Consider the following 19,498-nt stretch of genomic DNA (forward strand, 5'->3'; position numbering starts at 1 on the left):
TATCATATTTGACGTCATTTTCTGCCACGTTGAGTTTTAACTTTAACACATCGTATTCAATCGAGAATATTGGTACCGCAAAATCATGACCTACTTACCTTCTTGATAGCAATTTACGTTATTTTTTTAGTCCTTTGAAGTTCACCTTGATCGATTATTGAGAAAAGGCTAAAAACAACAATTTGTGTAAAATGATACATACATAAGCAGCATAAATTTAGTCATATTAGCGAATTATTTTTCGAAACGTCATCAAATGCATTGGCCAATGAACATTTGTCTTTCGCCAAAACCATTGCTGATTCGCTAAAAATTGCCGGACGACAGGATTCAGAATACAAGACTTTGTATCGTTGCACTCTGCGACCACGTGAGAATTGCACTGTGGATGTTATGCACTGTGGTGGGTAGGTGTTATTGAATAAAATCGATGAAATTGGTTAGTAATTTTTACGGTTTGCTCTCTCCTTAACATTTGCACACGCTTACTGCTTGTTAAACAATAGTGAATCCATGCAGGCAGAATTAATTGTGGGTTGTGTAGGTAAATGAGTTTCTTGCTGATGCGGCCTCCGCCACCACCGTCAATCAAAACTCAAACTACTGGATGCATTGGGATAGAGCACATGTATTGGGATCCAGTAATGTGGGGTAATGACAGAGAACCTTGGGTTGGTAACACCAGTCACCGTAAAAACCTGTCAATCACACACATGAGAAAATGGGTTAAATAATGCTCCCTCAGCAATAAAGCGCACACATTCACACTCACATACACACTTCGCGTTAAATGTGACACATGAAAATGTGGCGAACGTTCAGTCGAAACTTTGGTAAACGCATGATAAATAATCGAAACCAGTACGCTTGTACTTTGTAACAGAATGATAGCGCGAAAAAATTATTAACACATGGTGAAGCCAAATCGCGACGAACGATACAATGGAAATGACTAGAGAAAAATAGAAACGTACTCTTTCCAGGTACCTCGAGTGACAACAGTGTGCTGTCTCCACAGTCACTCCTTCCAGTCGCTCAATGCGCAACAAAGAAACAAACAAATAGCCGCCCAGCTCAATTAGCGCTCATTCAATGGCTGGCGAACCTGCAAATGAGGAGAAACCAAAGTCAGATACAACTGCTACGCAGTTACATGGCTCCCCAAATTTGTGGATCACAAATTTCCTGCAATCCTCTCATCCACGAAATCAAAAAACAATCTTCTGTAGCAGCATCACCCGGTGGTAACACAGCAACGGCACTCAGCAACGCGGACGATTCACACGGAAACGTACGAACGGATGTACCCTGCTACCTCGGATACACCATTCATCACCGAGCCGAAACCGCAGACTTCTAACGCCTCGATCGCGAACGGCGCGCACTCGTCCAAACGTGACCTCCGGGATATCGAATCGCTCGCGCACGCGTCACTGAGCGTCGGTAGCGTTCACTTTCACACCTGCGCGTCTCTCACGCGCATCGATCACTGGACCTCGTGGCTCCCCGTCTGGGAATCTTCCCGGTCGTGCAGCAGGAGAATCAGGCGATTCACCGGCCGGTCGTAGTCACTGGAACCGATTCGTACGCACACTTTGCGGATCAGTCCATCGGCGCTCGGGTACACACACACGATGCGGCCGAGCGGCCACCGTGAGCGCGGCTCGTCGTCGTCGACGACGGCCACGACGTCTCCGGGCTGCAGGTTACGGCGACGTTGCGCCCACTTGTGGCGTTCCTGCAGGGTCGGCAGGAACTCACGCCTCCATCGTCGCCAGAACTGGTCCGCCAGAAACTGGACACGCCTCCAGCGCTGACGCACGTACAGGTCGGTCTGGGAGAAGCTACCGGGATAAGGCACGGCTACTCTACTCTTTAGTGTTAGTATCTGGTTCGGGCTCAGGGGGAGGAGAGTATCGTCCGGCGCTCCGCTGAAGTACGAGATCGGACGGCTGTTGACGATCGCTTCACACTCTGTCAGCAACGTCCGGAACAGCTCGTCGTCCAGTGTGTGGCCATGAGCCATGATCAGCGGAGTCAGCGCCGACCTCACGCTCCTGATCATACGCTCCCAAGCCCCTCCCATGGAACTTGCCATCGGAACGTTGAACCGGAACTCGAACCAGTCGCAGTCCTTCTTGAGCAGCTCTCCTCTGATCTTGACATGATCCTCCTCCTTCAGCGCCCCCTCCAGCATGTTCTTACCTCCCACGAAATTCGTCCCATTGTCACAGAACAGCTTGCGAATGGGTCCTCTCCGACAAGCAAACCGCCTGACAGCGTTCAGGAAAGAGTCGGCAGAGAGTGAGTTGACCGATTCTAGATGGATGGAGCGGGACGCCAGACAGCTGAAGAGTATTCCCCAGCGCTTGACCTCACTTCTTTTCTCTTTCACGTAGAAAGGCCCGAAACAGTCGACTGCACAGTGGCTGAAGGGTTCGGCTGGCTCTGTTCTCTCCGGTGGCAGGTCGGCCATCTTCTGTGTCAGCGGACTTCCGCGGAGTCTCTTGCACTTGACGCAGTCGAAGATGTAACTGCTCACTGCGGAACGGCCACCAATCACCCAATACCCAGAGGCGCGGAGCTCGTTCAGCGTCGAGCCGCGACCGCCATGACACGTCCTTTCGTGACACTCTCGCACGATGAGTTCCGTCACGTGGTTCTTCCTCGGAAGTATCACTGGATGGACCTCTTCCTTCGGCAGAGTGCTGTTCTTCATTCGTCCTCCGACGCAGATTAGCCCGTCAGCTCGGAGGAAGGGATCCAGCTTGTACAGCGGGCTACTGCGCTTCACAGTCCGACACCTTCTGTCACTCTTTCTTCTGCGTTTCTTGGTTTCCTCTCCCAGGTCTGCATGTTCTTCGTCGTCTCTGTTCTCTTGCTGCGTCCTCAGCACTGTGAGCTCTTCTTCGAAGGCGCTCTTCTGGACTGACTTCAAAATCACTTGTTCAGCTTGAAGCAGCTCATCCACTGTCGTTCTCTCGACTGGGGTGTAGACTCTGGCGCCGGCCACACTTCTGTTCGAGCTTGCTTTACTTGCCAGGATGGCTGTGTAGCGTCGGCACGAAGCCACAGCTTTCTTCGCCCTGTGCCAGCTCGAAAAGTAGCTCAGGCGCTTCGCGAGTGTGTTGTCTTCATTTCCCTGTAGTCGGTCGCGTCCTCGCACGGGTCCTGCCGGTGATCGCTCATCGCGCTGATCGTCTGATTCGGCAACGTCTTGTCGATCTTCTTCTGTGTCGCCGCCCTGGTCTCTCTGTCGCCCGTCGGTTGGAAGCTTCTTCTCGTCTTCTGGTGGCTTCGAGATGGCGGCTTGGAAGGAAGCTCGCTTCACTTCAGGGTCGTCGCTCTGTACGTTGAACTCTTCTTCCATGGCTGGGAGCTCAATGCTCGCTGTTAGTAGGGATGGGCCATGCCACCACAGACTGCTGGTCAGCAGCTCACTGGCGCTTGCTCCCCGGGACGCAAGATCCGCTGGGTTACTCTTCGAATCGATGTAGCGCCACTGTGACGGTTCCGAGAGCTGCCTGATGTCTTCGACCCTGTTGGCGACGAAGACGTGGAACCTCTTCGTCTCGTTCCGTATGTAGCCGAGCACGGCACGGCTGTCAGTCCAGTAGTACTCCTGGTAGTCGCCAATCGCCAGCTCGTTCCTGAGGAAAGAGCTCACCTTCGCCGACATCAGGGCGCCCACCAGCTCCAGTCGCGGGATCGTCACGGCTCTGACAGGCGTGACTCTGGCCTTTGACATTATCAACATGCTGGTGATCTTGTCGTTCTTGTAGATGGTCCTGAGGTACGAGCACTGCCCACATCCATCGTAGCTCGCGTCCGAGAAGTGGTGGACCTCATATCTCTCAACTTCACCGAGTTCCGTCGTGACGTAGCAGCGTGGGATCTTCAATGTGGACAGGCGCTCTATGTCTTCTTTCCAGAGACGCCATTCTCGCTCCATGTCCTCCGGAATCAAGTCGTCCCAGCTGTACTTGTTCACGCACAACCGTTTCAGGATGTTCTTGGCCACAAGAATGCACGGAGAGATGAGCCCGAGAGGATCGTAGATCGTACTCACGGATGACAATATGCCCCTTCTGGTTGCCGGCTTGCAGGGCAGGGTCACGTCGATGCAGAGCGTGTCGTCATCCATGTCCCAGTTCAGTCCCAGGACGCGTTCACGCGGGAGAGGCAGCTCCTCGTCCAGCGCAGCTTGACAGCTCTTGGACAAGCTGTACACAGGTAGTGTCTTCAAGACGTCCCTGTCGTTCGAGGTAAACTTGTGGAGTTTGAAACCCCCCTTCAGGCAGAGACCAGCCGCGTCTTGTATCAGTTGCACCGCCTCTTCCGTAGTCTTCGTTGAAGCCACTCCATCGTCGATGTAGAAGTTCCGCTCCACAAAGGACGCGGCCTCGGGCGAGAACTCCTCTCCGTACGTGGCGGCCGTCTTCTTCAGAGCAAACAAAGCGACCGCTGGAGAACTGGTGGCTCCGAAGAGGTGAGTGCACATGCGGTACTCTCGAGGCTGTTCGTTGAGGTCTCCGTTGTCCCACCAGAGAAACCGGAGAAGGTCACGATGCTCTGGGTTGACGCGCACTTGGTGGAACATGCCCTCGATGTCGCCACTGAATGCCACGGGGGCCTCTCTGAACCGCACCAAGATGCCAGTGAGGTCGTTGTTGACGTCTGGGCCCTGGAGGAGGTGGCTATTCAGGCAGTCGTTCTTGCACATCGCGCTGCAGTCGAACACGACTCTCAACTTGCCCTTCTTCTCGTGGTAGACTCCGTGATGTGGCACATAGTTGATCATGCCCGTTTCCATCTGTCCGTCGTCCGGAACCGGCTCAGCGTATCCCTTCAAGAGAAGATCGCTCATGAAAGCTGTGTACTCGTCGCGCAGCTTCTCGTCTCGAAGGAGCCTCCTCTTGAGCTGAGACAGTCTGGCGACCGCGAGATCCCTATTGTCTGGCATTGTCTTCTCGTCCTTCATCGGAAGAGGCGCTTCGTAGTGGCCTCCTTCCACTTGGTGCATGCCGCTGGTCATCATCTTGATGAACTGCTGATCTTCTTGCGACACTGTCTTCTCTTGTCTCTGGTCGAAGAAGCCGCTGTCGAAGACCTGTTGGACCTGCCGTAAGCTGACATCCTTCACCCGAGTCCGGTATGCGAAGTGGCACATCTTCTTTCCCTGACCTGTGCCGACGTAGAAGCATCCCGTCGGCTCACCCTCGCTGACACATCCCACGATGCCCCATCCGAGAAGCGTACGCACGGCCCACGGATCGTCCTCTTCGCCGGGAATAACTTCTCTGGGCTTGATGATGCGCGGACAGTTGACTCCCAGAAGGAGTCCTATCTCTGCCTCTGCGTGGTATTCCGGCATCTTCTCTGCCACCTGACGAAGGTGCGGCCACTTGAGGCACGTTTCCCGTCGGGGTATCAGCTCTCGGTCTGCTGGGATCTCGTGACGTGAGTAGAGCGTAGGGAGGTCCACTGCCGGTCCCCCTTCCGAGCTCTCCACAACTAGTCCGGACACCGACGAGCACCTGACGATTTTGCGTCCGTTCAATGTGCTTAGCTGAAGCTCCACTTCTGTACTCTCTGGCTGGAGGACGTCGCAGAGGGCCTCCGTCACGAAACTTGCGTCCGATTGCGGGTCCAGCAGAGCGTAGGTGATGATGGGCTGCTCCGGTTGATTTTCGTGATACAGCTTCACGGGAACTATCATAGTGTGGCAATTGGACACTCCGACATCCCCGGTGCTCTGAGCGGTAGATCGCAGAGAAGATGCCTTCACCTGTGTGTCGCCGCCATGCTGCTTGCCGCTACTTGTCTTGTCGTGACTGCCTGCGCTCGCTGTCGTCTTCATGAGCTTGTCATCGTGCAGCAGCGTTGGGTGCGACATCTGGCACTTGTCGCACTTATCTCTTCTTCGACAGTCACGCCAAATGTGTCCTGGCTTCAGGCACCCTCTGCATAGCCTCTTCTTCATGACCTCTTCTTTGCGCTCGTCAAGGCGCAAGGCCATGAACTTCTTGCATGTGTGCACGTCGTGGGGTTCGGTACAGATGACACACGGGCGGCGTACTGCTCGTGCGGTCGTGACTTGCTGGGTGGCCCGTTGCTCCTCGCTTTGGTGCCCACACGCTTCACACTTCTCGTGACTTGATGTGAACGCATGCGCCTTGCCACGGATGTTCCTTGCAGGTGGGCTCTCTTCAGACTGCGCGCCGCTGCTCACCGGACCACAGGCGATACGCCCCTCCGTAGAGACGAGCTGAACGAAGTCAGCGAAGCTTGGGTAGTGCGGCGTCGGTCCGTAGACGCTGGAGTCGACGAGGCGCTTCCACCTGTCCGCGATATAGACAGGGAGCTTCTTCAGTACCATCTGGATCGTGTGCGGATCATCCAGCGCTCTCATACCTGGGATGGCCGAAGACGCCATGTGACAGTGCTCCAAGAAGTCTGCCAATCGTTGGAGTCCTTTACTGTCCCCGGACTTCACTGCCGACCACTCCCTCAGGCGCTTCAGGTAGCTGCTGGCTATGAGGAAGTCGTTCCCATATCGAGCGACGAGCTTCTCCTTGGCCTTCACGTAGGCGTCACTTGTCCTCAGGTGCAGGAATCCGGCGATGGCGCTGTGAGCATCTCCTTCCGTATATCTGCTGAGGAAGTGCAGGCGCTCCACTGGACTTGACGTTCGGTGCTCGACGTACGTCTCGAAGGCCTTCAACCAGAGCGGGAACTTGTCGATGCTCCCCGAGAACACGCCTGGTTCGATGAGCGGGAGGTGGCTCTGCTTGTTCTGGTCCTTCAGGACGCTCACCAAGCTGGAGAGAACGTCGGCCGCAGTCGAAGGGCTCGGATCGTTGGATGTCTCAGACTCCTTGCACGCCTTTGCTTGATCGGGCACAGCTATCTTGCTTGAGGCTTCTTGTTTTTCAAGCTTGCTCTTCGGTACGGGAAGCTCTGATGCACGCATCGCGTCTTCTTCTTCTTTGCTCCTATGGATGGGAATCCCGGGTGCGCACATTCCTTCCTCCTCTTCAAACTTCAGTAGAGCCCCTTGCTTCGCCTTCAGGATCTCACGCTCAGTATCCAGCTCCAGTTCCTGCATCTTCCACTGCAGCTCTTGTTTCTGACGCTCCATTTGCAGTCGCTTCTTTGCGGCAGCTGCTCTGGCTTCTAGCTCCGCTCTTCTCTGGGCGTCTTCAAGTCGCAGAAGGCTGATCTTCGATCGGACAGAACACCTTGATGATGCGACTGATGGCTGAACTTCTTGTGTTTTGTGAGTAGGCTCCAGTTTCTTTTCCATCTCGGCCTTCATTGTGTTGAGTTCAGGCATCACATCTTGGTGTCTTGACAGGTGTTGCTGCAAATCAACTTCAGAGAGAAGACCTTGCAGCTCACTGGAAGTCTGGACCAGATCGATGTATGTTCTCTTCCACTGGATGTATGCTTCTTTGAGCGTCTCATTCTCCTCTTCACCTGTCACTTCCAGCCTCTTGATGATATCGACACCCTTCTTCAACTCCTTCAGATCCTTCTGGTACTTCTTTTGCTTGATGTCGATCTGGAACTGTCTCCCTTCTTCAGTCAGCGTTACTTGTCTTCCACGTTGTGAGGTGAGACCTGGAAGTCCACGCGCTTCACTGATGCTGTCTCCCTCCATGTTCGGTTCCTTGTTGGTTGACTCGTTAATGGGGGACAGCTACAGCTCTAACTACTGAGGTAATTGAGGAAAAAATAATAATGAGAAGCATAATTCTGACTCTGCGGGTCGTGGTTAGTTTGTTAGTAGTATGGTCACTGACGGAAGGAAGAGTTTTTACTGATGCGGCCTCCGCCACCACCGTCAATCAAAACTCAAACTACTGGATGCATTGGGATAGAGCACATGTATTGGGATCCAGTAATGTGGGGTAATGACAGAGAACCTTGGGTTGGTAACACCAGTCACCGTAAAAACCTGTCAATCACACACATGAGAAAATGGGTTAAATAATGCTCCCTCAGCAATAAAGCGCACACATTCACACTCACATACACACTTCGCGTTAAATGTGACACATGAAAATGTGGCGAACGTTCAGTCGAAACTTTGGTAAACGCATGATAAATAATCGAAACCAGTACGCTTGTACTTTGTAACAGAATGATAGCGCGAAAAAATTATTAACACATGGTGAAGCCAAATCGCGACGAACGATACAATGGAAATGACTAGAGAAAAATAGAAACGTACTCTTTCCAGGTACCTCGAGTGACAACAGTGTGCTGTCTCCACAGTCACTCCTTCCAGTCGCTCAATGCGCAACAAAGAAACAAACAAATAGCCGCCCAGCTCAATTAGCGCTCATTCAATGGCTGGCGAACCTGCAAATGAGGAGAAACCAAAGTCAGATACAACTGCTACGCAGTTACACTTGCTGTGCTAGTTTTAGATATGAAATCATTTTTCATAAATGGGTTTCAAAATCCACAGTTCATTTGTTCAGTTTTGGATGATTTTGATTTTTACATGCTCATGTTCTTTTTTCAGATTACTTCAATGTGGAGTCACTTCTGACTTGAATATTGTTTGAGAGCAAGATGACGGCTTTTGAGACTCACACTGTGAGGTTTTTCGTTCCTGAAGCCAAAGCAATTCACTGTGCAGCACTTAATGCAGAAGCGAACAAGCTAGCTGTTTCAAGGTAAGCAAGCTGCCTGGCTTGTCTCATCACCTAAACTGCAATTGTGTTTTATTTTTGCAGCATGGATGCTAAGCTGATAAAATTTGAGCATCTATTATGGCTCTATTGCCTAGCTGAGCATGCCATCTTCATGCGTTACTATGGATCCTTTTTGCCCGGGAAGGTGATTAAGAACGGTTAAATGTAAAACATTGAAGCTGCTGCAAATAAGAAGCTAATTGATGATCCTTGTACACCAACTCTTCTTATGTGAAGGTCTGAAGTTTTTTTTATAAGAGTAAGACTTGTGGAAAGGCTATTTCACTGTCATGGCTGATGACTAGTCTGAACTTTGTTTGGTCAGGCTGGGCAATGCCATGAGTTGTGAGAAGTGGTCCTGCTCACTGAGTACACTGAATATTGTTTGAACAGGTCAGACAATGCCGTGGAGCTGTGGGACGTTGGCTGTGTGCTGTCCCGGCGCGGCGCTCCCGTGTGCCAGGCGCGTCTGCCGCCGGCCGGCGGCGCCAGCGTTGAGGCGCTAGCGTGGGCCGCCGGCCGGCTCTTTTCGACCGGACTGCACGGGCACGTGCTGGAGCACGGCGGCCACGGCCTGGAGGCCACCGCCAGTACGTCGGTGTCGGGCACGGCCGCCTGGTGTCTGGCGGCGGACCCGGCCGGCTGCCGCCTGGCTGCAGGCACTGAGGACGGTCAGGTGATCGTACACGCCGTCACCGACGAGGGACTCGTGTTCGAGCGCCGGATGGCCAAACAGGTGAGTCAGCAGACTGCACCGTGCACTCGGACCCTTGGACGGGACAAAGTAGCGTCGCGAGAAGTGTTTGTTGGCGTAAGGATGCTTTGTTTTTGCTTTCCTAGGCCTCAGATCACGCACTTTAGCGGTATTTGTCAGATTCTGCCGTTGTTCGTCAAACTGCCTGATAACGGCGTGGATTAGCTTCAGGAGTGGCGTATCCTGTACGTCAAACCCTTGACCGTCTCAATATGTTTTTTTTTTCATATTTCAAGAACGACCGATCCCGTGTGTGGCCTCTGACTACATCCCGTGTGTCCGTGTTTAAAGGAAACAGTTCACTTTCCTGAAATTAGTATTTTGCTATTGATTTATGATTTTTTATGCTCAAAATGATCATGAAATAAAATAAAACCTTTTTGTAAAAACATTTTTTTTTCTATATTTTGATATAGGACAAACTATATTCTATGTAAAATAATGTTTGACGCGGAAGCTTATTACGCGTTGACCAATCATATCGCGTAGTTCAAACCTACGCATACTGCATTGGCTGTAAGCAGCATGCTGATTGGCTGACGATGACGTGGCTGCATTCCTGTGCAAGGCACACATTCCTCTGCAAGGCACTCTTTTCGGAACGAGAAATGGAATATCTTCGTCTAGGGTGATCATTGAGCCGTAAAAGCTCCTGATTTGTGCTAGTCTCAGCTCAAGCTACGAAACTGCTATTCCAGTTCAAACCCCATGTTAAAAGTGACCTATTTCCTTTAAGGAGCGGCGAATCCTGTGCGTCGCCTGGTCGCCCGACGGCACCCACTTAGCAGCCGGATCGGTAAACGCAGTCTGCCTGCACCAGGCGCGTACCGGCGCACAGGTGTCGCGTATCACCGTCGGCCGTCAGGTCGGCCGGAAGGAGACTCTGGTCTGGAGTGTAGCACTGCTCGCCGACCTCACAATCGTTACCGGAGACTCCAGGTGAGGCTGAGCGTCGGTAGGGGGCGGGGTTCTGTTAGTTTCGGGACGGACTTATGTAGAGGTCGCGATGTGTACGATGTTGGCCTTTTTCGACGGCAGTTACCTAACATCCGTCTGTATCTCGTTGAAATCACAATGAGCTTGTGGCTTACTTTCCCGTCAATGTTACCTGACGATGTCGTTCTGCTCTTGTCGCTAAACCCAAATATCAACTTCGTCTTAATCATCGCAGCCTCGTGCCCCCACCATTTACCCCAACAGTTAGTTGACTCCGGTGTTCCTCCCCTCCCCATCTCTTACAGGGGCCGTGTGTCGTTCTGGAACGGTCCTCTGGGCGCCCTGCACACCTCTCTCGGCTCCCACCGGGCGGACGTACTCGCCGTCACCTCCTCTGCCGACGGGGAGCGGGTATTTGCCGCGGGAGTCGACCCCACCGTGGCCCGGTTTGAGCGGATACCGTCAGCGCGGGCCACTGCCGGCTGGGTCCGCTCGCTGAGAATACAGCTGCATGTGCGGGATGTGCGCGTTATGATCAGCACCGGAGACTGTCTGATTTCGGCAGGTGAGAACGGAGTCACTCCGTGGGTGGCATGGAATTCGGTGTGGATGTTGAGGTGGTAGTCAGAACGGTAACGGGGACGAAAAGCGGGCTTACGAGGGTAGTTGGACGCTCATTGTAGCTGTGATCGGTACGGCGGTGAGGAGGGACGATTGGTTGGTGGGGTCGTGAAGCAACTGGATGAGGAGAGGTGCGTCATTTGTCGATATGAGGGACCGACTGACTGTCGTCGTTATGTGTTTCAGGCGTGGATGCCGATCTGGTGTTCGACTTTCAGGGTAACAACAAAGACACCGTCCGGACGTCTCCGCTGCCGCAGGTATGCTGTTCTAACCTCTTCGCCAGATCGAAATGCAAAAAAAATGTGTATTTACTATTTACTGATTTCGGCAAGCGGCAATTTTTTCGAAGTTTTTTATTTTTGTTTGTGGATGTGTATAAGTACCCAAAGATGTCCATCCTGTATGTCGTGTCTCACTTCAAGGTTTTGATGGCACGTCTGTAGTCACTGTGTCGATATTCACTGGATGGGTCGTTGTCTTGTTCCCTATCCGTTGATATGACAGCCCCCGATCTCCGCCGTCAGCTGGGAACGGTGCTGCCGGCGCCGCGGCTGCCCGGCCTGGTGACGGTCGGTGACTCGGAGCTGCGGCTGTGGCGTCTGCCGGCCGCCGGCAGCGACGAGCAGCCAGTAGCGCTGCTGCAGCTGAGCAGCCGGCGCGGCGAGCCGCCCGTCTGCGCCGCCGTGTCAGCCGACGCCGGCTGGCTGGCCTACTCGACACCGGCCCGGCTGCGGCTGCACCGGCTGGAGACGGGCACAGCGCGGCCCAGTCTGCAGAGAGTCCGCAGCCTCCCCCCGGAGGCCGCCGGGCCGTGCCGCCAGCTGGCGTTCTCGCCGTCCGGCGACTGGCTGCTACTGCTGACCGCCGCCGGCCGGCTGGTCCGACTCCGACTGACCTCCGCTTTAGACGAGCTGAGCGCCGAGGACCTGGGCTGGGCGGACGGCCGGGAGGACCCCGATGAGGACGATGAAGAGGACGAGGAACAGCAGAGCGTCGCGCTGAACTTGCTCACGCTGAGTGCTGACGGGCAGCGCGCCGCTCTGGCCGACCGGGACGGCGGTGTCCTCGTCTGGGATCTCGAGAAGCCGGCGCTGGTATCTCGCATGCCGCGCCGATCAGCGCCTGCCACCGCTCTGGCGTTCCGACCCGACTGTGCCACCCACATACTGGCGGCCTACGCGGACCGGTCGGTGGCAGAGTTCGACACAGCCGCCGGCCACCTGACCGGTTGGTCGCGCTGGGCGGCCGAGCAGGTACCCGAGGCGTGGCAGAAGCGGCCGCTGCCCGTGCGGCACATCACCGTGACTGAGTGCGGCTCCAGAGTACTGCTGCACGATGACAGCGGTGTGTGCGCGCTGGACGCGGCCGCCGGCGAGCAGGCAGCCGACAGCAAACGAGCCAAAACGGCCAAAGGACGCCGGAAAACTATTGAGACGGCCGAGGTGACGGCCGCCGAGAGCGTCGTCATAACAGATAGGTGAGTGAAATTATGAGCCGCGGGAATTGTAGAGTTGACGGACTTTAATCCGAACTTATTTTGGGCGTTTAATTGACGAGACGAATAGTATCGTAGTCGTTTGTTAATATTATTTTTGTTAACCCGCGCGGGGCTGGGGGGGGTAAATTTTACCCCCCCCCCCCTCGCGAATTTTTGCGATATCTCAAAAACGGCGGCGCGCAGCGCCGCCAAACTTTCAGTACCTTTTCTTACATCAATTTGACACGTTCCCTGAAAATTTGAGCGAAATCCGTCGGAAAATTTTTTGAGAAATTGACGTTTTAGTGACGTCATGTTCGCCATTTTCGCCTCAAAAACGGCAAAAGTTCAAACGCCGCTAACATCTTCATTTTTAAAGGAATCAAGACGTAACAAAAAAGGTTATACGTAATTTTACTTTGTCTATCAAATGGCTATCTCGGTTTTTTGAAAATTTTGGATTTTTGCCTAGATTTTTTCAAAAAACTGACTTTTTTGGGAAAATCATTATAAAATCCAAAATTTTGAGTCTATCGAAAAAACCAGAATATATGTCAGAGAAGTGGTCTATGTGCACCTACATACCAAATTTTAGAAGAATCGGTTCAAAAATGTGGGAGTTATTCAAAATTTTATGACGTCACGACACACAAATTTTTTGAAAAATGACTTTTTTGGAAGTTCTAGACCTCGTACGGAAACAAAAATAGCACCATTCGATTCGCCGTGAAAAACTGCATCAGATAGACACCTTTTTAGGCCTTAACAACCAACTTCAAAATTTGACCTCACTTGACCTGACCTTGACCTGACCTCGACCTGAAATTCATCCAGAGGTGGTCCATATCACTTATTGAGTGTGCCTATTGAATTCTATGAGTAAAATGACCCATAAAACATGTGTCGCACATGCCATTTTCTATATTTTGTTTTTTGGTGACCTGACCTGACCTGACCTGACCTTGACCTTGACCTCTGAATGATATTGTATGCAACGAATATTGTCTTGGTAGCCTAAGAACACGTTTTGGGCGATCAGTCTCAGTCCATGACTCCATTCTTCGGCAACTACGGTGCAAGGCCGATACTGTAGAAACTTGCAATTTGTACCCTTGACCTGACCTTGACCTTGACCTCAAACTTTAAATTAAGTACATGTTTTTAGTAGTTCGTGATGAGAGCTTTCGATTGGCGTTTGAATTTTCCAAATCGGACCATTAGTTCGGGAGATAACAGGGGGGGGGGGTAAAATTTACCCCCCCCCCCCAGCCCCGCGCGTTCGGCTGTAGACCCCAGCCCCGCACGGGTTAACGTATTTTTAGGGTTAAATGTTGGTTTCACAAAATGAAACATTTTCATAAACAAATGCGGCTGTTTCGGCTTTGTGTTTGTAACCACGGCAGACCAAGCACTAAGCAGTTGACCGTCTGAAAATTTGAACAGGCTTTTTCTGAAAGACGCATCAAAATAATTACTTCAAAAACACTATACCCAGTTAGTTTAAATAAGTTCCTCACTCTTGCAGCTGCACACAAAGTGGGCCATGTCATAGGCCATAGCTCGCAACTCAGGAGCACGATCGATGACAGACTTCGATAACCTCACAGCTTTACGATCAACTAACACACCACACGCTCGTGGCGCTTGACAGATGTGGTCACACAAGCGTCAGTGTGTCATATGCTAAGAGCTCATAAAGGCTGAGTGGGGCTAAATGTCGCCAGCAAGGTCTATATGAGGCAGACAGGAGCGGAGAAGCTATGAAATAAGTTACCGAGAGTAGGAAGTGGCCTAGGGGTAGTGATGGATTGATGAGGCTTACAATGTGTTTCCATGGTCCGTGCCAATGCTGCTAGAATTACGAGAAGTGGAAAGAGTCGTTAGCAGCCGACAGCTTATCATACTGTTGAGCGAGCAGTCATGCGCTACTTATGGAGGTCGTTGTACCAATTGGCGTCCGGGGCTCCGGGAGCTTAAATTCTGGTAGGAAAGTATAGAAGAAACTACCATGCATTATATTTATGGGAGTTTGTTAATTGTTTTGGGTTCACTAAATCTTCATTGTCGCATGTTTTATGTAATCGCTGAGCTTGTTCGCTTTCAGTATCAGTTCCCTTTCAGAACTTGTTCTCTTGTTCCCGAACTTGTTTCCTTTCCTTTTCTCGCTTGTCTTTGTGCCCTCTTGACACGTTTAACGTTATAGCGCTTGACGAAGTGTCATTTCTAATCTTCCTCAGGTAAATGATAGTAATTCGTATTCGTTTCGGGCTACACTGAGGTAAAAAATTGTTAAAAACCAAATATTTCGGCTTTATTGAGTAGCCTTGTTCACTGGTTTGAAATATGAAATACAAAAAGACGATACAAATGTGATGACATGCGAAACAGGTTCGTGCTATCAATGATCTGTGACTTCCTTTTTTTACACTGTGCATACGCTGAAACAACCATACAGTGCAAAGCATCACACATCGTTATGAAAGTCGTAATAAGACATAATACATCGTCTGATTCGTATCATCGTCGAAAGTCGGAATCGTATAAGCGCCAGACGGTCTCTTATAAAAATGCATTAAAACCTGTACTTTGGCTATCATGCAAAGACAAGAAAGAGTACCTAGATACTTTTGAGATGCAAAAAAACAACAACTATGGTTCCTCATTTTCTCTATAAATCTAACACATGTCAACAACTTTCAACAACGATGTGTTGTTGAAAGTTGAAAGTTAACACATGTCAACAACGACTTTCATAACGATGTGTGATGCTTTGAACTGTATGGTTGTTTCAGCGTATGCACAGTGTAAAAAAAGGAAGTCACAGATCATTGATAGCACGAACCTGTTTCGCATGTCATCACATTTGTATCGTCTTTTTGTATTTCATATTTCAAACCAGTGAACAAGGCTACTCAATAAAGCCGAAATATTTGGTTTTTAACAATTTTTTACCTCAGTGTAGCCCGAAACGAATACGAATTACTATCATTTACCTGAGGAAGATTAGAAATGACACTTCGTCAATACCTGATGAATCTCTACGGGCGGAGAGTTTATCAATTAACAGTAACCTTAAAGTTTATCAAATGTAAACTCGCAAACCTAACGAATCAGATTGTGTTCCTTCGAAGATGCAGAACGAACGACTTGATTCCTAAGGGAATGAGACTCGCGAAGCACTCAGGAGGCGAGCGAACACAACGAATCTTGAGAGAAACAGAAAAGAAGCTTTTGACTGATCACATCAACAGCTTAAAGAAAAAGAAGGCGGAAAAGTTGAGGGAGAAAACCAAGCTCATCAGATCGCTTGAATCAACGCTCGCTGGAGAAGACATGGTCACAGTTCATAGGGTTACTGACAAGTCAGCCAAGCGAACATTTTTTTAACGTCAAAAAGAATCACGTTAAGAAGTTTGAGAAGCTTTGCGATGAATCTGAACGTATGTCAGCCGGCCAGAAGGTTCATGTGGCGAAAACCCCAGTTGAAAACATAAGTGGTAAGCCTTTGAGAGACATAGATATTCATGTTCTGGAAAAAGGTCTGGGCTTTGCTCCAACTCCTAAGGTTTTACCAGTTAAAGAGATCATTGCAGCAGTAGAAGCAGGACTTTCCAAAGAAACTAACATAGAAGCGGCAAATGCCACCAGGTCAAAGGTCAGTGGCCTCATAGCCAAGGCCAAGCAAAAAGAGCTAAAAGACAATATGACTGTTCAGGAGAGAGATGCTCTGAAGCATTTACAAAGAAGATCAGACATCAAAGTACTCCCTTCAGACAAAGGAAATAGGGTAGTAGTAATGGCAACTGAGGATTACACCAACAAGGTGAAAACTCTGCTCGATGATCCTGCCTATAGGAAGGTACCAAGCGATCCTACACCTGGAAAAGAAAAAATGATGAGAAACGTGATCGACTCTCTGAGGAAGAACGGCGATATGACGAACGAACTTGCGAAGAAATTACGTCCGACACACACGACCGCTCCTAAACTTTACTGCCTTCCCAAGACCCACAAGCCAGGAACACCAGTGAGACCTATCACTAGCATGATCGACTCTCCAGCGTACGAAACAGCATCGTACCTGACGAAGGTGATCAGTCCTGTGGTGGGCAAATCTGAGTATACGGTACCCAATTCAAGTGCTTTCGTAGATCAGCTGAGGGAAATGGAAATCTCGCAATCAGATGTAATGGTGAGCTTTGATGTTGTTTCTCTATTTACTAAAGTACCTGTGATGGACGCTGTAGATGTAGTGTGTCAGAAACTCAATGATGACGAAACGCTGGCCGAGAGGAGTGAGCTCTCTGTAGATGCTATCCGTAGGCTGATGTTAGCCTGTCTTGAGTGTAGATACTTTGTCTTCCAAGGAGAGTTTTTTGAACAGGTAGAAGGCGCGCCGATGGGGCTTAGCCTGTCAGTTGTACTCGCCAACGCTTTCATGGAGCATCTTGAGGAAAGGCTAATAGCTGTAGCTCCGCTAAAACCATCCTACTGGCGCCGATATGTAGACGATACCTTTGTTATCTGGTCTCACGGGGAAACAGCTTTAGATGAATTCATGCAGCTTATGAACAGCCTATATCCAAGTATTCAATTCACCGCCGAGAAGGAAATGGACGGCCAACTGTCGTTTCTCGATGTATGCGTCAGCAGGGACAGTGCACAGGGTCTTCGAACCGCTGTTTACAGGAAACCAACGGCAAGTGACACTTACATAAGAAACAACTCAAATCACGCGTCAGCAGTGAAGGTTGGAGTCATCAGAAACCTCGCCAGGAGAGCAGAGAAAATATCTAGCACCAAAGAAGCGGAAGCGAAAGAAAAGGAGCATTTAGGGAAAGTGTTCAAGCAGCACGGATACCCAAATCATGTGATTAAAAAGGGATTAGCGCAGAAGAAAGCAAATAGGACAGATGCACATGAAGAAACAAGCCGAACAACGTACATTTCTTTACCTTACGTGCAAGGACTGAGCGAGCCCATAGCAAGACTTTTACGTCAACACAGCATCAAAACAGGGCACAAATCTAGAACGCTTCGAGATCATCTAGTTCAAGTAAAAGACAAGACGGATCCAGAAATGCAAAAGGGTGTCATCTATCAGATTAAATGTGATTGCGGGGAGTCTTATGTCGGAGAAAGTGGACGCCCCAAGCTTACGAGGCTGAAAGAACATGTGGCTGATATAAGACATGGTCGCACGGACACATCGGCTACAGCACAACACGCCTTCTCATGTGCTAGAGATTTGGACCCGCGAAAAGCTACAACCTTGGCCATTGAACGGAACTGGAAAAGAAGAACGATTCGGGAAGCTCTAGAGATAAAAATACACAAGTCAGCAATGAATAGGGGGGTGGGCAAAGCTACCATTAGCCCGATTTGGGACGTTGCTTTGTGTTGACATGTGTTAGATTTATAGAGAAAATGAGGAACCATAGTTGTTGTTTTTTTGCATCTCAAAAGTATCTAGGTACTCTTTCTTGTCTTTGCATGATAGCCAAAGTACAGGTTTTAATGCATTTTTATAAGAGACCGTCTGGCGCTTATACGATTCCGACTTTCGACGATGATACGAATCAGACGATGTATTATGTCTTATTACGACTTTCATAACGATGTGTGATGCTTTGAACTGTATGGTTGTTTCAGCGTATGCACAGTGTAAAAAAAGGAAGTCACAGATCATTGATAGCACGAACCTGTTTCGCATGTCATCACATTTGTATCGTCTTTTTGTATTTCATATTTCAAACCAGTGAACAAGGCTACTCAATAAAGCCGAAATATTTGGTTTTTAACAATTTTTTACCTCAGTGTAGCCCGAAACGAATACGAATTACTGTTATAGCGCTTATTTCAGATACCGGGACCTATTGAGCATTGTTTTTGTTACGTCTAACGAGTCTTTCTTTCTGGTGCGTGCCTATTCTACGCACCTGTGTAACGTTACTTGCTCCTTGTTCCAGGTATCGGCATCTGCTGTACCTGGGCTCTCTGGCAGAGCGGCGTCTACTGGCCGTGGAGGCACCCGCCGCTCGAGTCGAACAGATGCTGCCGCCCGCTCTCCGGCGCAAACGATACGGTGTGGCGTGATGAATCGGACTGTTCATACATGCAATACATGTGCCTCATCAGCTGGTATTTTATTGTGAGAAGTCTCCAATCGTTACTTGGGTTTTTGAAGAAGTAGGGAAGCCAGCATGAGCAGTGGGCTCTCCGTGATTGGGTGGTATACGAGCTGATCAGCCATCCCCCTCCCATCCGAAATCCCCACGGTTCAAGACGAGAAGCTATTTTTTCACACGGTGGCATTTAAACAAAGTTTGTAATCAGTCATGTCTTGACGGCTGTTACGGTAAGTTGATGCATGAATACACTGAAGGGTTGTCAATGTTGGGAGGGGGCGGGGGCCCGAGGTGGGAGAGAATCACGCTGGGACCCCGACCGATAAAGCATGTAGTCAGCAAGGCGGTGGTCCTATTGCCTTGTATGTGCCCCGTTCTATCACATCGATCACAAGACATTGCCAAAGGCCGTGTTTTATGCTTCGGCTTTGTTTGTTTTGTTTTGTTTTGTTGGGTTGGGCCCTTTCGGTCGAATGAGACCATTTCAGAGCCGGGAGGATGATAGGATATAGGGGAGACATTGGTCTGGGCAGGCAACCTAGTCAGTCACCGGGGCTGAGCCCGTCCAGAGGACAGGCAACCCAGCCCCAAGGTACCCACTGCACCCGGCTACGGGGTGCGCTCCCTCGGGAGCAGCGGTGCCGCTCCAAGGGAGCAGCGCTGCAGCCCGCATGAGATAAAGTTGCCTGTCCAGTCCGGAGGGGGTTCCGTTGCGGTGCGGAGGAGAAGGATTTCTGTAGCCTGAGATGATGGAAGCACGGAACGGTGTGCATGCTTCGCTTTTTTGTTTTGTTTTGTTTTGTTTTGTTTTGTTTTGTTTTGTTTTGTTTTATTTTGTTGGGTTAGGCCCTTTCGGTCCAATGAGACCATTTCA

The 19,498-nt window shown here is 50.3% G+C and overlaps 2 protein-coding genes and 1 long non-coding RNA gene across 6 annotated transcripts; 1 reads left to right on the forward strand and 2 right to left on the reverse strand.

Annotated features, from left to right (window-relative positions):
* The first annotated feature begins 352 nt into the window (after positions 1-352).
* On the forward strand, positions 353-18,633 carry LOC122379772 (U3 small nucleolar RNA-associated protein 4 homolog). Of its 4 annotated transcripts, none has more exons than XM_043362234.1 (8): positions 353-439; positions 8,534-8,687; positions 9,099-9,441; positions 10,196-10,398; positions 10,701-10,960; positions 11,203-11,276; positions 11,544-12,496; positions 18,466-18,633. In XM_043362234.1, the coding sequence occupies exons 2-8, from the start codon at positions 8,584-8,586 to the stop codon at positions 18,590-18,592; spliced, it is 2,064 nt and encodes a 687-aa protein (XP_043218169.1). In that variant the 5' UTR covers positions 353-439; positions 8,534-8,583; the 3' UTR covers positions 18,593-18,633. The 4 variants fall into 4 exon arrangements, with proteins under 4 accessions (XP_043218169.1, XP_043218168.1, XP_043218170.1 ...); XM_043362233.1 differs by having other exon boundaries at positions 353-403; XM_043362235.1 differs by having other exon boundaries at positions 383-407.
* LOC122379760 lies at positions 1,487-7,663 on the reverse strand. Its single transcript, XM_043362198.1, has one exon. The coding sequence runs from the start codon at positions 7,661-7,663 to the stop codon at positions 1,487-1,489; it is 6,177 nt and encodes a 2,058-aa protein (XP_043218133.1).
* On the reverse strand, positions 7,870-8,372 carry LOC122379773. Its single transcript, XR_006256229.1, has 2 exons — positions 8,237-8,372; positions 7,870-7,960 (listed from the first exon to the last, which is right to left on the reverse strand). It is a non-coding gene; the product is annotated as an uncharacterized LOC122379773 (long non-coding RNA).
* Positions 18,634-19,498: the final 865 nt, after the last annotated feature.

This window comes from Amphibalanus amphitrite, unplaced genomic scaffold (assembly GCF_019059575.1).
Source record: "Amphibalanus amphitrite isolate SeventyFive unplaced genomic scaffold, NRLGWU_Aamphi_draft 000084F_arrow, whole genome shotgun sequence".
Lineage (NCBI taxonomy): Eukaryota > Metazoa > Arthropoda > Thecostraca > Balanomorpha > Balanidae > Amphibalanus > Amphibalanus amphitrite.

Bases quoted from the DNA above. Each gene is read 5' to 3' on its own strand.
- LOC122379760 (XM_043362198.1), bottom strand. From the start codon at position 7,663: ATGGAGGGAGACAGCATCAGTGAAGCGCGTGGACTTCCAGGTCTCACC.
- LOC122379772 (XM_043362234.1), top strand. From the start codon at position 8,584: ATGACGGCTTTTGAGACTCACACTGTGAGGTTTTTCGTTCCTGAAGCC. The intron at 8,688-9,098 runs GTAAGCAAGCTG...TTGTTTGAACAG, and splicing joins AACAAGCTAGCTGTTTCAAG to GTCAGACAATGCCGTGGAGC. The intron at 11,277-11,543 runs GTATGCTGTTCT...CTCCGCCGTCAG, and splicing joins GGACGTCTCCGCTGCCGCAG to CTGGGAACGGTGCTGCCGGC.